The sequence below is a fragment of the Apium graveolens genome, chromosome 1 (genome assembly GCF_009905375.1).
Source record: "Apium graveolens cultivar Ventura chromosome 1, ASM990537v1, whole genome shotgun sequence".
NCBI classification, from domain to species: domain Eukaryota; kingdom Viridiplantae; phylum Streptophyta; class Magnoliopsida; order Apiales; family Apiaceae; genus Apium; species Apium graveolens.
The window spans coordinates 143,779,142-143,793,381 of NC_133647.1; the positions used below are offsets into that span (position 1 = coordinate 143,779,142).

Sequence of the window (14,240 nt, forward strand, 5' to 3'; positions counted from 1 at the left end):
GTTTTTAAAATGAAAATGAAAATCCAATTCTAATCATTGCTTAGCAGTAAACTTGATTCCTTATATCATTTCAATTGATCGATGTTGATCTCGGTTATTATCTTTGTGACTTGCTGAGCTGGTTAGCTCACTCTTGCAAAACTGTTTATATTCTTTTCCAGTGAAAAAGGAAACTGATGGTAGCGAGGATCCCCAGACAAGTGTGCGAGCTAGGTATCCAGGTTGAATTGGAATAGACTAGCAGAGGATGTTGGCTTGGTTGTGTTTATAGTTTGTAATAAAGTTGAAACTTCCAATGTAAGATAAATAAATTGGGTTTTGGTACGTTTGTGTAATAAATAAGATAGTGGCTTGTGGACATACTTTAAATTGTTTCGATCCGTGGATTATGGTAAGTAGGGTCATTGCATACCTATATATTATTATATTCATAACAGGTTTAATATGGTGTGTGTTGTGGGCCCCAAACTTCTGACCCGGGTTTGGAGGGCATTACAAGCTGAGTATCAGATGATTTTGCGCTATAAACTTATAATCCCTTTTATCTGCAGATGGTGCATATTGTGCTTTATGCTTATCTCGCAAGGATATTTTTGAAGAACATGCTGCTCACTGTAAAAAACAACCGGGTTTTAAGTATCGTCATGATAGGGTCATAGATGTATTGTATGATATTCTTTGGAGAACAATGATTCCAGCTAAGAAAAATGTACCAATGCACTTTCTTACCCCTCAAGGGAAGTTAGATCGACTCTTGGACCGGCTAATATTTTGGTATACAACTGGAATGCAGGATAACATACTTGTATTGATCTTACAGAATTTTTCACGCTCACCGTATTTGGTAATGAGTTGTTCATAGTTGGTCAGGTGACAACTAAAGGAGCTGAAGTAAAGGTTAACAAGCATGATTAGGAGTGCAAGGATAACAAATTTAGCTTTATACCTTTCATTTTTGATATATTTGAATTTTTGGCTTCTGATGCAACTGAGTTTTTGAGAAGAGTATGATAGTCATGAATAAGAATGTAATGACATCAAGGTCGGCTGAATACTTGTTCGACGATTAGGTTTTGCGATTGAACAAGGTCTGGCGGCGTAACTTGTTGTTGATTGCATGATTTTAAAATTATACCCAAAAATATAAATAGCAATGATATTTTTTTTGAAAAAATAATCATAATTTGAATATTTAATACTCCCTCCATCTCATATTATGTGTCACATTTCCTTTTATTGAAGTCAAATTTATCAACTTTTGACTAACGATTAAACATTACTCGTATATTATTTCAAATAATTAAAAATTATAGATTAAAGTAGATTAAATCTACTTTCCGGTGATGTAATTTTTTTATTTTGTTAAATTATAAATTATTAATATATTTCAGTCAAACTTAAGTCAATTTGAGCGACACAAATCCAAATAAGACACATAATATGAAATGGAAGTAGTATTAATTTATATAAAAAAAAATAAAAACAAAAACAAAAAACGCGGTTGATCGAACGGCCAGGATTCAAACAACCTCGTTAAAACCAGTGTGCTAAACCCCATTCCGCCAGATCCAACTCTCATTATCTCTCTCTCCAACTCTCTCTCTAATTCTCTCTCTTACCCTAACCGAGTCAACTCGTTCACCATGTCATCAACCAACGGCGCCGCCGCACCCGAGTTGACTCAGCAACAACAACAGCAACAACAACAATGGCTAGCTATGCAACAACAGTACCAACAACAATGGATGGCGATGCAACAGCAGCAACAAATGATGTACCAGCAACAAACTCAATACATGTCTCCGTATTATCAACAACAACACAATTATCATTATCAGCAACAGCAAGCGAGTTTAGCTCAGATTCAACCGTCGAGTGACGATAATAAGACCATTTGGATCGGTGATTTGCAGGGGTGGATGGATGAAGCGTATCTTCAGTCTTGTTTTGCTGCTAGTGGCGAGGTGTGTAATTGAATTTGTTCGATTTCTTTTCGGTTTTGTGATTTTTGTCGATTTCGATTCAATTGAATGTCTAGGTTAAGTTGATTTGAGTAAAATATTGTTTACGATATAATTAGATGTAATGATTTGTGTTAATTAGTATTACGATTGTGTTTTAGATCGATGAAGTGATTAGTTGAAGTAATGTTAGTGCACTAGGGACTTTTAGGCGTATTTTATATGTTGGTTGGGATTAAGTTGGAATTTTGATTTGTGTGGATTTCGGTTTTAAGCGTGTTTAAGATTGTTGAAAGTGATGTGTAGTGTAAGTTATAAAGGCGGTTTTTTTTTGCTAAGCTAGTTAGGGCGGGTTTTACTAATGGATAAGTTTGAGTTTGACTTGGGAGTTGGAAAAACGTGACTACAAGCTAAGTTATTGATGTAGCTGTATCTTTTTATTTCGTAAATGCTTGGGCTAGTTAGAAAGACTTTTGATATTATTGGGGTAAATAATAGGGAGGGGAGAGAGGGTCTAGTCAATGTCCTATTTCAATGCGAGACTAATTGGTGGAATATAACAAATTCTGGTGACATCTATTGCCAATTGAGAAAATGAAAATAAATCCTGATAGTTTTCTGTTTTAGAGCACAATTTATAAGGATTAAGGATGATGCTTATAAATTTTGATGACCTTAATGTGGACCTAACAAAATAATTTTTTAACCTTTTGGTTAAGATAAATTACGAAAATTTAAATACTCACGCACACATTTGTCTTTATTGAGATTTCACCATCTACCTCTTGTCATCAAGAGTGAAGGGTATCTTACAATACTTGTGATACTGAGAAGAACTTTGGAGTAGTGGTAAAGTCATGAACTTTCACGGGATATGATGTCTCACTGTTCACAAGTTTTAGACTGGAAATTGAAAAATTCTGCTCACATAAGTTATGAAACCAGCTAGTCAGACGTTGGCAATTTTCGTATTCCGACTTGTTTGCCTTAAGTTATTGAATATAGCAATTTGACTAAAAAGAATGAATACATTGGGTTTAATTTGAACGAAGACATCATTACATCAAGTTTACTCTTGAAATACCAGAAGTTTATGAAGCGGACAAGCTGTCTTTAATGGCTTAAAGTTTTTTAATTGACTGATTGTATGTGAAATCAACTTGAAATTTGAAAGATTATACTTCTTTAGTTTAGAATTTGGCTAGTGCAATTTTTAATTCTCCATTTTGATTAAAGAGTTATAATCTTCTCCGGAGAAAGTATTGCCAATATCTGAGGTCATATACTTCACATTTTAGCAAGTGGGTTTTTTTAACTAAACAAACAGTGGCAATTGAGATTTATTGAAGAGTAAATATCATGTAGTATGTTGTTGTGTCATGTGTGCTCTCACATTGATGTCTGTAATTGACATCTTTGTTGTTTGTTAATAGATGAATTCGGATACACATTCTTAGCCTTTCCAAATCAAAATGTTAACAATGCTCCACTCGACATGCGAGGAATGTGTACCTTTCGGTACATGTTTGAGCATATTCCTTTAGAAGTATGTGCCCTTGGTACTTAAACAATATCATTATGTCCTATAAACTAAAATAGATATTGGTTTCTGGACTTGACACACCAACCATATTCGAAGTAGCCCGGTAAAACATTTTTGTTATATTTTTCTTGACTACATATGTTTTCATTCTATAGCAGGGGAGCCTTCTTATGTCAAGCTGTCAAGGAATTCTTGTTTGCATTTGCATGAAAATTGCTTGCCTATTTTGCCTTGAATGGCCGTCTTTCATATCTTTTCAATTGTGTTTGTTACACCGCAGTTGAACACACATATACATCTTAATGTTACTTCACTGTATTATAGAAATTTTTGCCATGTAATTTGCATTACATGAATGTGGATTTGCCTATTTTGCCTGTGCATGGTTGTGTTTCATAATTATTTTTGTATGTTTGTTAAGATTGTACAGACTTGCACATCTGTTTAATATTTCAGCTCACAATGCTTGATTTTTGTGCTTTTGGACAAGCAGCCTATATCCGTAAAGCTCATACGCAATAAGCAGACCGGTCAATCAGAGAAATTCGGATTCATTGAGTTCCTTTCTCATGCAGCAGCTGAGAAGATCTTGCAAAGCTATAACGGAACTTTAATGCCTAATACAGATCAAGCATTTCGTCTGAATTGGTCAACCTTTAGCTCGGGCGAAAGACGTCAAGATGGTGGTTCTGATCTATCAATATTTGTAGGTGATTTGGCTGCAGATGTTACTGATGCCATGTTGCACGAAACTTTTGCTAGTAGATACTCTTCTGTTAGGGGTGCAAAAGTTGTTGTTGATGCGAACACTGGTCGACCAAAAGGTTATGGCTTTGTTAGGTTCGGAGATGAAAATGAGAAGTCAAGGGCCATGACTGAAATGAATGGTCAATATTGCTCTAGCAGGCCCATGCGCATTAGTATTGCAACCCCTAAGAAGCCATCAGCTCTTCTGCAACAGTATTCTTCCCAAGGTAAATCATGCTTGTTTTACATTTAGTGATGCAATTTTTCATTAGTTGAAGTCATATTAAGCCATTTGATCAATATTTAGCCTTTCCTACTCATAAACCGGAATTGTCTAGTTTCTTGATTGTTTCTGGTTTGTGATATTTGTTAGACTTAATTTATTTTAGCAAGTCGTAAATAAACATGGGACATCAGTGTTGATCAAGTTTGCTACTCAGACCTCATATGATGTTGTGGTCTTTTACTCATAATTCATAATCCATTTTTCATCTAATAAACAAAAGAGAAATAGACCTTACCTTCTGTTTTACTTATAATGAACTGAATTTAAAGTTGAAATACTTTACCAAGGCTGTATATCTTTCTCTTTCTGAATTATAAAGGTCATGTCTAATACTCATAAGAATTAGCATCGAGGCTGTCCGGTTCATTTTCTTTAGGCAGTATTTGGTCATATTGATTCTAACTTGTTGATTAGCTGTGATATTGTCCGGTGGTGCTGCTGCTGCAAATGGTGGTTTCACTCAAGGCTCCCAGTCTGATGGTGATACATCTAACACGACAGTGAGTCTTTCTTTTCCTTGCTGAGTTTAATTATGACTTATTTTTTACTTCAATAACTCTAATTGTCTTGTAGGTATTTGTGGGAGGGCTTGATTCTGATGTCGGTGATGAAGAACTTAAACATACCTTTTCCCAGTTCGGAGAGGTTGTTTCAGTAAAAATACCAATCGGAAAAGGCTGTGGTTTTGTACAGTTTGCTGACAGGTATTCCTTCTACCAATGACACTTTATATGACTGGTTAGTGATGATCAGTAGTAGTTCTTTAAAATTTAAATTATTAATAAGGGTTTTAAACAGAGTATCGAGTATTGAAGTTACCTTTGATTTGCAAACATATACATAGTATCTCAGGGGCCACACTTTCCTGATTTGTAATGTTTGTCTCTGTAAATTTTAGAAGATTTGTTGATCTTATAAAACAGGTGTCAACCCATGGGAATGATTCTGTCCTTTTTATAATTTTTTTTATGATGTATATCTTTCCTATGTTTCATATGCAGAACCAATGCTGAAAACTCAATCAACCAGTTGAATGGGACAACTATCGGCAAGCAGACAGTTCGTCTATCCTGGGGTCGGAATCCCGGGAATAAACAGGTAGGATATCTTGTCTTTGGTCAAGTTTACACCTTTGGCCGTCATTAAGGCACATCAAAAACTTGTTATATTTTTAATTAATTGGAAGGACGTTTAATTCTTAATAATCCATTGGAATATTATTATAAGCCATCTGCTTTAATAGTAAATTTATTATTATATTGTATTAAAAATTGAAAATAGCTTTAAACATCTGTTTTAATTGGAGAACGAAGAAGTATAATAGGAAAGTTACTTTCCCCCTTCCGTTCTTCCCGCTCTGCATCTTTCTACACCTTTCAAGAAATAAGAGGAATCATTATTGGACATCTGCAAGCATAATGTTACTCATGATCCTCTTCTTCGGAATTCCTGGAACTAACATACTGTTTAAAATCACAAAGATCTATACAAATTCGTTATATTGGATTAAAAAACCAATTACTGGTTAATGATTTTAACACATCGCATTGTCCACCTCTGATGCAATTTATAATGATGCACAACAAACAACTCAAAACACTTTGCTCTTTTTGTTATGATTTATGCACCTCTCTGTTCTGAAACTTTTATCTCTCATATGCTTTGGCAGTTTAGAGGAGAATCTGGCGGAAACTTCTATGGGAAGCAAGGTTACAACAGGTACGGGTATGCTGCGCCACAGAATCAAGATTACGGAGGTGCTGGTGCAGCTTATGGGGCGTCACCAAACGGGTATGGAAACCAATAGCTGCCTCTAAGGTGAAACTGGCTGGTGGTAGTACGTGTGATGAAACTTACAATGAGGGCCAGTAGGCTAGAGAAAGATGTTTTCGGACTAAAAATATGTACTATGCTGAATTTTGTAGCTGGTTATAGTTTCATATAAACATTTTTAGTGTTCTATTGTGACCTTAATTTATGAATGAAGGAATGCCTATTTTTGGTAGTGAGCTGAGCTCTACGTTATTTTAGTTATCATTTTTGCAGCGCATCCTTCACAATAATTAGTATTGAGGCAGCAATATAGTGCTGTGGACAAATTAGAGTGAAATACTAGTATATGCGTACAAGCTATGTTACACGGTCCTCTTAATGTTGCCTCGAGAACGTTTGTCGTGCACATTCAAGGACATATTTTGGGTAAAAAATAAGTGAACTTTTAAAATATGGCAGAGTCTATATACTTGAATAATTATCACTTTTGACACATCTAACCCAACCGAGTAACCGAGTAACAACCGAGTTTACCCTGGTAGTAACATTTCCAACTCCATTATTCCAATCCAATTCATGATATCATTAAATTGCACTTGTAGTTTTGTGGCCACTCCCCTTTTCCTCCATGTGCTATTATAGTACAAAAAGTATAAGACTCGTGAGTTTTGTAACAAATGTAGACAAAGAAAAGCTGTTGTATAATAACAGTAGATATTCATTTGTTTGTTAAACACTAAAGCTTTAGATATCAAAGTGAGTGACCCCGATGGTGAAATATGAAAGGAAGAAAAAGGAGAGCGAATAGAAGAATATGGTCCCATGGTAAAGGAAAAGTTGAAAGTTCACATGAAATATGGGTCCAAAATTCTCAAAAAAAAACTTTAGTTTGCACCAAGCTATACGCAAGTTATGACCGAATACAGCACAAGTAGTGCTTGTCATTACGTTAAACGAGTCAAATAATAGCTTGAAATTAAGAATGCACATGATTTTTATTGGGAGCTTGTGCACGGAGGGTAGTTTATTTTTAGCTTGCAAATCGAATCTGCTAATTACCTAATAGTTAGTGAATCATAAATCATTTGTTTAAACATGGTTGAATCCTGTGCAAGCAAGAACATTACCTAACTATTTTGTTTGATGGTAGATTATCAACTCTCTCCACATTTTATGGTGTCGGATTGAATATTTGGATGCAATCTTTATATTTAACCTCTACTTTTAATTCAAGAGTATATCATTAAAATTTGAATTCTCTAGGACAATATCGATGTTTTTATTGTAGAGACCAGAATGCCGAAAATTTGAAGATCTTTTTCCGAACTAAGGGAACTTCCTAATATGCTACTCAAAACTTAACAACGATTAAATGGCTGGAAAGTTTTGTGTTGGAACTGTCGGGTAAGAGCACTGTAATTAAGAGAGAAACTAGTGCTAAATTTGTTCAACTGGCTGTTAGAAAATAAATCCATGTAAAAATAAAGGCTTACTAACTTTTGAAACTTTAAGGTTCTCGTGATTATATCTATCTGCCTATGTGTTTGAAAAATGTTTTTTTTTGCCTATAAAATACTGAAAATACGTTTTTCCCTTGTACCGTCCGATTTACCCGTTTCTGTTATATAAAAATGACATAACTATCCCCCAGCTATGCAATCTTTTAGCATAAACTTCATAGTTCATACATCTTCTGAACCAAGCTAAATAAAAGTGTTTGGCTACTGACATTTGTTTTACTCACACTTCTAAACAATGGAGTACTATCCTCTCAACTTCTTCATTCTCCTCATTCTAATGCTCCACGGACTCAACTATGGCACCGCTACCGTTGATGAAGCCGGTCTACTAACAGCTTTTCGACGAACCAAAATGCAGTCTCAAGGCCAATATACAGTTGATGAGAAATGGTTCAACAACATGAGTTTCGAACTTGAAGAGGAAACTAGCACTAGAAAAATGGAAGATGATCTTATTAAACAAGGCCTTCCAGGGCAACCTTTTCCGGTAAAATTTAAGCAGTATGCAGGTTATATCAGTGTAGATAAATCAACCGGCCGCAGTCTTTTTTACTATTTCACTGAGGCTGTCAACAATCCATCTTCCAAGCCACTTATTCTGTGGCTCAATGGAGGTAAACTCTTCCAATCTTTTATATGATCATACTAGTACGTACAACTCTAAATGGAATCATACTTTCAACACTTCTGCCACTTGCACGAGTGCACATGACAATCAAATTAAAAATATATATATATATTTCTAAGAAGCAACGAACGAATAAAAATGTCCGAAAATCTGAGAATATTAGGACTAATAAGAATTCGAGATCTCTATATTCCCCATACCATGCTAAATAACAAGCTCTAATCTACTACCACGTTCTGTAGCTAACGAATTTTGTGCTATGATCTTCGATGGTAAAAGTTACATTGCGCCATCAAGTAACTACTATGAATGTTGTCGACATTTTTGTGTCAAATCAACTTTTTAAAGGATGGTTCCAAATGAACATGAACAACTTTTTGGAACGTTATTAATTAGCAGTAGATGCTTTTATTTAAATTGTAATTGTAATAGAAAGTTTTTGAAGAAATTGATGTGGTGGGAAAAAGAAAAAGGAATTTTTGCATAAATACCCAAGTTGTAGAAAATATTTGCAAAAATATGGATTAACCTGATATGCAATCATATATGCAACCGTTTCAACCTCATGCAATCGTCAGTATTTTTGCAAATATTTTTTAAAAAAATGTTTTTTTTGGTAAATTTTCAAAGAAAAAATAGTTGGGGTAATGTTTTGTTGGATAAGTAATACTAGTTGGGGGTAAGTATGAGGAGTGCAATGCAGGGCCTGGATGTTCATCTCTAGGTGTCGGTGCCATGGTGGAAATAGGCCCTTTTGGTGTTAAATCTGATGGCAAATCACTTTACGCCAGACAATTCTCTTGGAACAAAGGTTCGTCAATTCTTGACTTGCTTTTTTCGTGTTAACCCTCGCTCATTCGTATAATAACACCCACATGTACAACTTTTATTGTTGTCATATACTGGTACTAATATGTATGCACGTGTACGTACATGTATACAGTTAAAAATGATACGAGATTCAGTAAGTTATGGTTCTCCTAAAATCTGAGGATGATACCTTGAGCACCAACATTTGCACGTACTGGTGCTTTTAATGGAGATGCTCTAAATATCAACCCCTTGTTATTTTATACCAGAAATTTTATAATTTTTTTGGAAAGAATTTGCTAATAGCTAATGAAGAGTTGGTATAAATTGTTTCAATGTCCTGGTAGCAGAATAGTTGTCATGGCACTAATACTTGTTGGTGACATTTCATGTTTTATAAAAGTATATATAATATGGTGCAGTTGCAAATGTGCTGTATGTGGAGTCACCGGCAGGGGTGGGTTTTTCTTACTCCAATGCAACCTCTGACTACAAATTGTCAGGAGATACAAGAACTGGTAAGCAGCTCCAACAACCCTAATCACTCTTTCTATCTATGTCTCAAAGTTCGGTACCTAAACATGTGAAACTCACTTTGGGAATTGTTGTATTACTCAGTATGATATTACTAAAAAATACAGACAATTAAGATCCTGAAAACCAGTTTAATGTTTTACTGTAACTTGAAACTAGTAGTCCAATATAGTATGAGCATGTTTATACATAATACCAATGTGTTGTGTCGTGTTACGTTGACCCCTGCACAATAACCAAGTCCTCCTCAAGATACTACTAGTATACAAACTAATCAGTATACAAGTTTATCGATTTTCCTTTCTCGAGATATTATTGGTATACAATTTTATAGGTCTTTCCCATGTACAAACATCCACAACTTCGATAGGTTGCCGATTTTAATTGACTTGATTACTCTCGTTAATATTAATGCACAAAAATCTCAGTCAATTAAAATAAGATAGAAAGACCCCGAGTTTATTTAAGCCTGTGGCATGGGGGGTACGCTCCTTGGGTTGCTCAAACACAAACCAGACAGCCCCTTGTGCACTCTTGTCTTCATATCCTTGGAAGCAATGAGTACTAGTCAAGTGTTGTGTATGTGTACTTGCGGGGAATATGATGACTAACTCAACTTTAGAAAAGTGTGTGAATGATATCTCACTTGCAGCCTCTAACACAATTTCTTATCTTACAGCTCAAGATGCCTACACTTTCCTTTTAAATTGGTTTGCAAGATTCCCTCAGTACAGAACTAAAGATTTCTACATTATTGGAGAAAGCTATGCAGGTAAGCTTACATCTCACACTAATAATAAGTTACAATTTCTTAATAAATTATTATAAAGTAATTTCGAAAAGGCTTTATTCCATTTGCTTTCTTCTCAAATGGCATCCTCAGAAAATCATAACAGGATCAGGACCATGTGTCTCTGGATAACATAATAATGAGTCATGGTGGCCGTGAAGATAACTGACATTATTTGTGTTTTCTAATTCATATTACAATTTACCGGGACAGGTTTTTATATTCCCGAGTTAGCCGATGTCATTCTCAAGAAAAATATGGACAAAGAATCAATCACAAACATCCAACTTAAAGGCATTATGGTAAGTAGCTACATTTATAAACTCAAGCAACAGTACAAATTCATCAGCGTCTGATAATTGTGTGTTTGCAGACTGAAATTCAACAGTACTGTCTATAGCCTGTGAAACAAATTTGACAGTATATTGCCCGTGAAATTGCATGCTTATATAACTTAAGAATTTGTAATATTATACATCTTAATTTATGATTGTTAAATTTTTTGAAATGTATAGGTAGGGAATGGTATAATGAATGATGCAACAGACAACAACGGAACATTTGATTATATGTGGAGTCATGCGATGATCTCAGATGAAACATATCAAGGGCTTATGAAATATTGCACTAACCCGAATTTCAACAGAACAAAATGTAATTTGATACAATTTGCAGTCGATACAGAAGTTGGAGAGATAGATTTTTACAATATCTATGGTCCAGTCTGTAACCATTCCAGAACGAATGTTTCAAAGAAAACAAAATGTGGTCAAGATTATGATCCATGTGAACTATCGTATGTTCGAAATTATCTTAACCTTCCTCAAGTACAAGAAAGTTTACACGCAAATGGAACCAATATCCCTTACGCTTGGGATGCTTGCAGGTTAGATTTAAATTCTTGCATATTCGAATGATCCTGTGTACTTATAAGCCGTGTAGATGATAAATCAATTACAACGCGCGTGTCGATAATTCTGTTTATTGTTTTTATATCAGTGAAATGGTTCATAGGTACTGGAAGGATAGCCCGTCCAGCATGTTTCCGATATATAAAAACCTCATTTCTTCTGGTCTCAGAATACTTATTTACAGGTTAGTTAGCAAATTAACAGACACTCCCAGTAATTTTGCGAATACTCAATGAAATTTGCATTGTCATATGACACATGTTACACATATACTTTGGACAGTGGAGACATGGATGCTGTAGTTCCAGTTACAAGTACACGCTATTCTCTTAATGCATTGAAGCTGAAAGTCAACAAATCTTGGCACTACTGGATAGATGATCTTGGAGAAGTATGTTACTCTATACCATTATAAGTTCAATCTCGTAATCTTTTTTTTTTCTTCTTTCCGGAAAAATTTAGATTCGATTTGGACATCGAAATTTGGTTAAAATTTGGATTAATGCAGGTGGGTGGATATCAAATAGTGTATGAAGGATTGACATTTTCCACAGTAAGAGGAGCTGGCCATGAAGTTCCAAGAGTTCAACCACAGAGATCTTTATCTTTGTTAAAGAAGTTCTTAGCAAGCCAATTCTGACAAAGTTTTCCTCACTTTATATGTTAATTTCTTCTGGATAATGTGTGCATGAGCATGAGTGATTTCTAAAGTAACTTGTATCGTGTACCCAACTTAAAGTCCAGCAATCATCAAAATGGTCCATAATGAAGAAAATAACCAATTCCCAATATAGCCCAAATTAGCCAAAGTTAAGCAATCATCAAAATGGCCCAGATTGAAGAATATAGCCCAAAAATTTAGTAATGTCAACAAATTGAAGTATAGACAACAGTCAACGGACAAGTGATTCAGTTGAAATAGTTGACCTAGTTATTTATTAACCTAAGGCGCATGCATTTGAAGCATCAGTGTCACTAATTTCTTCATATCTTCTCGATTATTAGTGGTAATAAAATATGTTGAGAATTGTCTACGAATGCTCTCATCCATGCGCCAAAACGCTACTTGCTAATTCTTTTTTCATAGTCAATGCGACAAAATAATGAATGTGTGTTTATACAAACAAGTATATTCATATATAGCACCTTGAAAACATGGTGATTTGCAACTTTAATATGGCTTTAATTAATTGTTTGATTAAAAACGGTACGCGAACATATCTTTAAACTATGTTTATTAATATGTTAAGTATTAATTTATGGAAGTTATTTAGTTTCTAAAAGATAACATGTGAACATTCAGATGATACGATAAAACAGAAATTATTATTATATATTGAGGGTTTGAATAAATTGATAAGAAAAAAAATTCAGAATTGTAAACTAGACGGATGAGAATGAAAATGATATAAAATAATAGTTTACAAAAATTATATTATGTTATTAATGCGATTCTAACACTAACATAATAAATTGGTATTCCATGATTTATCGACGAAACATAATAATAATGAACCAAAAATTTAAGATATTTAACGTCAACATAATGCAGTACATTTGGTAGACGTAAAGAATTAAGAGAAGAGAAATGCTATAAAGGTTTCCAAAATCTTTTTCAAAATGTCAAGTTGTCCGCTTTTTATTGACTGCTCTCTCGTAAATAAATATCGACTTCTGACACACATATATAAGTGTTAAAATATATATTTATTTCATTATTATATTATATATATATATTATGATATTTTCGATATATAGTTTAGATTAAATTTTAATATAAATTCAGACATGTAATATTAATATTATGTTGATTGCAATAAAATTTTACGTTCGCATTATATCTCTAAATCTATCATGATATCAAGAGTTAGGTTTCGAGTGATTTGAGTATCAAATTTAGGTATAATCGTGAAAGTTTAGTTGAATCATTAAGGAGATAAAGTCACGTTATTGTACGGAATTTTCTGCCAAGATCAACCAACTTGTTTTTACGAATCCCAGAGTTTTAATCGTTAGATGATCCTGAAATTTTAACCACGTCATCTTGCATTAATATCTAAAATTTGAACGGTAGAGATCGTATTTGGAGCTCCAGAAATCGATTTTTTATGGTTCCAACAATTTATTGTTTACTCTTAGTTCATTCTTTTGATCATTGTTGATCTTTAATTCGGGTTATTCAATTGATTGGCTTTCGTAGTACTCGATTATTGGGATGTTACAGTTGTAGTAACTGGTTTATTTGCTTGAGATTTGATATTAGTTTTGGGTTTGCAATCGGAATTTAAATTGATTTTTAGATATGTTATCGGATTTGATTTTGGATTGGAATCGGTTATTTTGAGTACGGATTTAATTTGGGTTTGGTTTCTTGATTGGATTTGATACAGTTTGGAAACTAAATTTGGATAGAGTTTGAATTTGTTGTCGAATTTGAATTCACCTTTATTTCTGATTTGGTTTAGGTTTAGTTTCAACAATATCTCGACATGTATGTCTCATCATCAACAAGTCTTTTGTTAACTAGTATTTCAAGTATATTTTCTTCTCTATAAGTTCTGAATTCGGGTGCATCTCATCACATGTCTCCTCATCGGTCATTTTTGGTTTCGTTTTCTGATAATTCATCTTTATCCATCATGACTGCTGATGGCACTCATATGCCGTTACAAGATGTTGGTTATGTAGTTACTCAAACGGTGTCTCTCTTTGATATTTATTATATCCCGGATCTCAA

At 34.1% G+C, this 14,240-nt stretch overlaps 2 protein-coding genes across 3 annotated transcripts; both read left to right on the plus strand.

Moving 5' to 3' along the window:
- The first annotated feature begins 1,555 nt into the window (after window positions 1-1,555).
- LOC141667784 (polyadenylate-binding protein RBP47-like) lies at window positions 1,556-6,582 on the plus strand. Of its 2 annotated transcripts, none has more exons than XM_074474399.1 (6): window positions 1,556-1,964; window positions 3,998-4,478; window positions 4,952-5,037; window positions 5,111-5,241; window positions 5,539-5,635; window positions 6,207-6,582. In XM_074474399.1, exons 1-6 carry the CDS (start codon window positions 1,644-1,646, stop codon window positions 6,342-6,344), a joined length of 1,254 nt encoding a protein of 417 aa, XP_074330500.1. In that variant the 5' UTR covers window positions 1,556-1,643; the 3' UTR covers window positions 6,345-6,582. The 2 variants fall into 2 exon arrangements, with proteins under 2 accessions (XP_074330500.1, XP_074330508.1); XM_074474407.1 differs by having other exon boundaries at window positions 1,557-1,964; window positions 5,003-5,037.
- Window positions 6,583-7,905: 1,323 nt separating this feature from the next.
- Window positions 7,906-12,296, plus strand: LOC141667774 (putative serine carboxypeptidase-like 23). The gene is made up of 9 exons (XM_074474395.1): window positions 7,906-8,444; window positions 9,162-9,269; window positions 9,691-9,786; window positions 10,482-10,574; window positions 10,806-10,894; window positions 11,108-11,478; window positions 11,592-11,687; window positions 11,786-11,894; window positions 12,012-12,296. Exons 1-9 carry the CDS (start codon window positions 8,066-8,068, stop codon window positions 12,141-12,143), a joined length of 1,473 nt encoding a protein of 490 aa, XP_074330496.1. The 5' UTR covers window positions 7,906-8,065; the 3' UTR covers window positions 12,144-12,296.
- The last annotated feature ends 1,944 nt before the right edge of the window (window positions 12,297-14,240 follow it).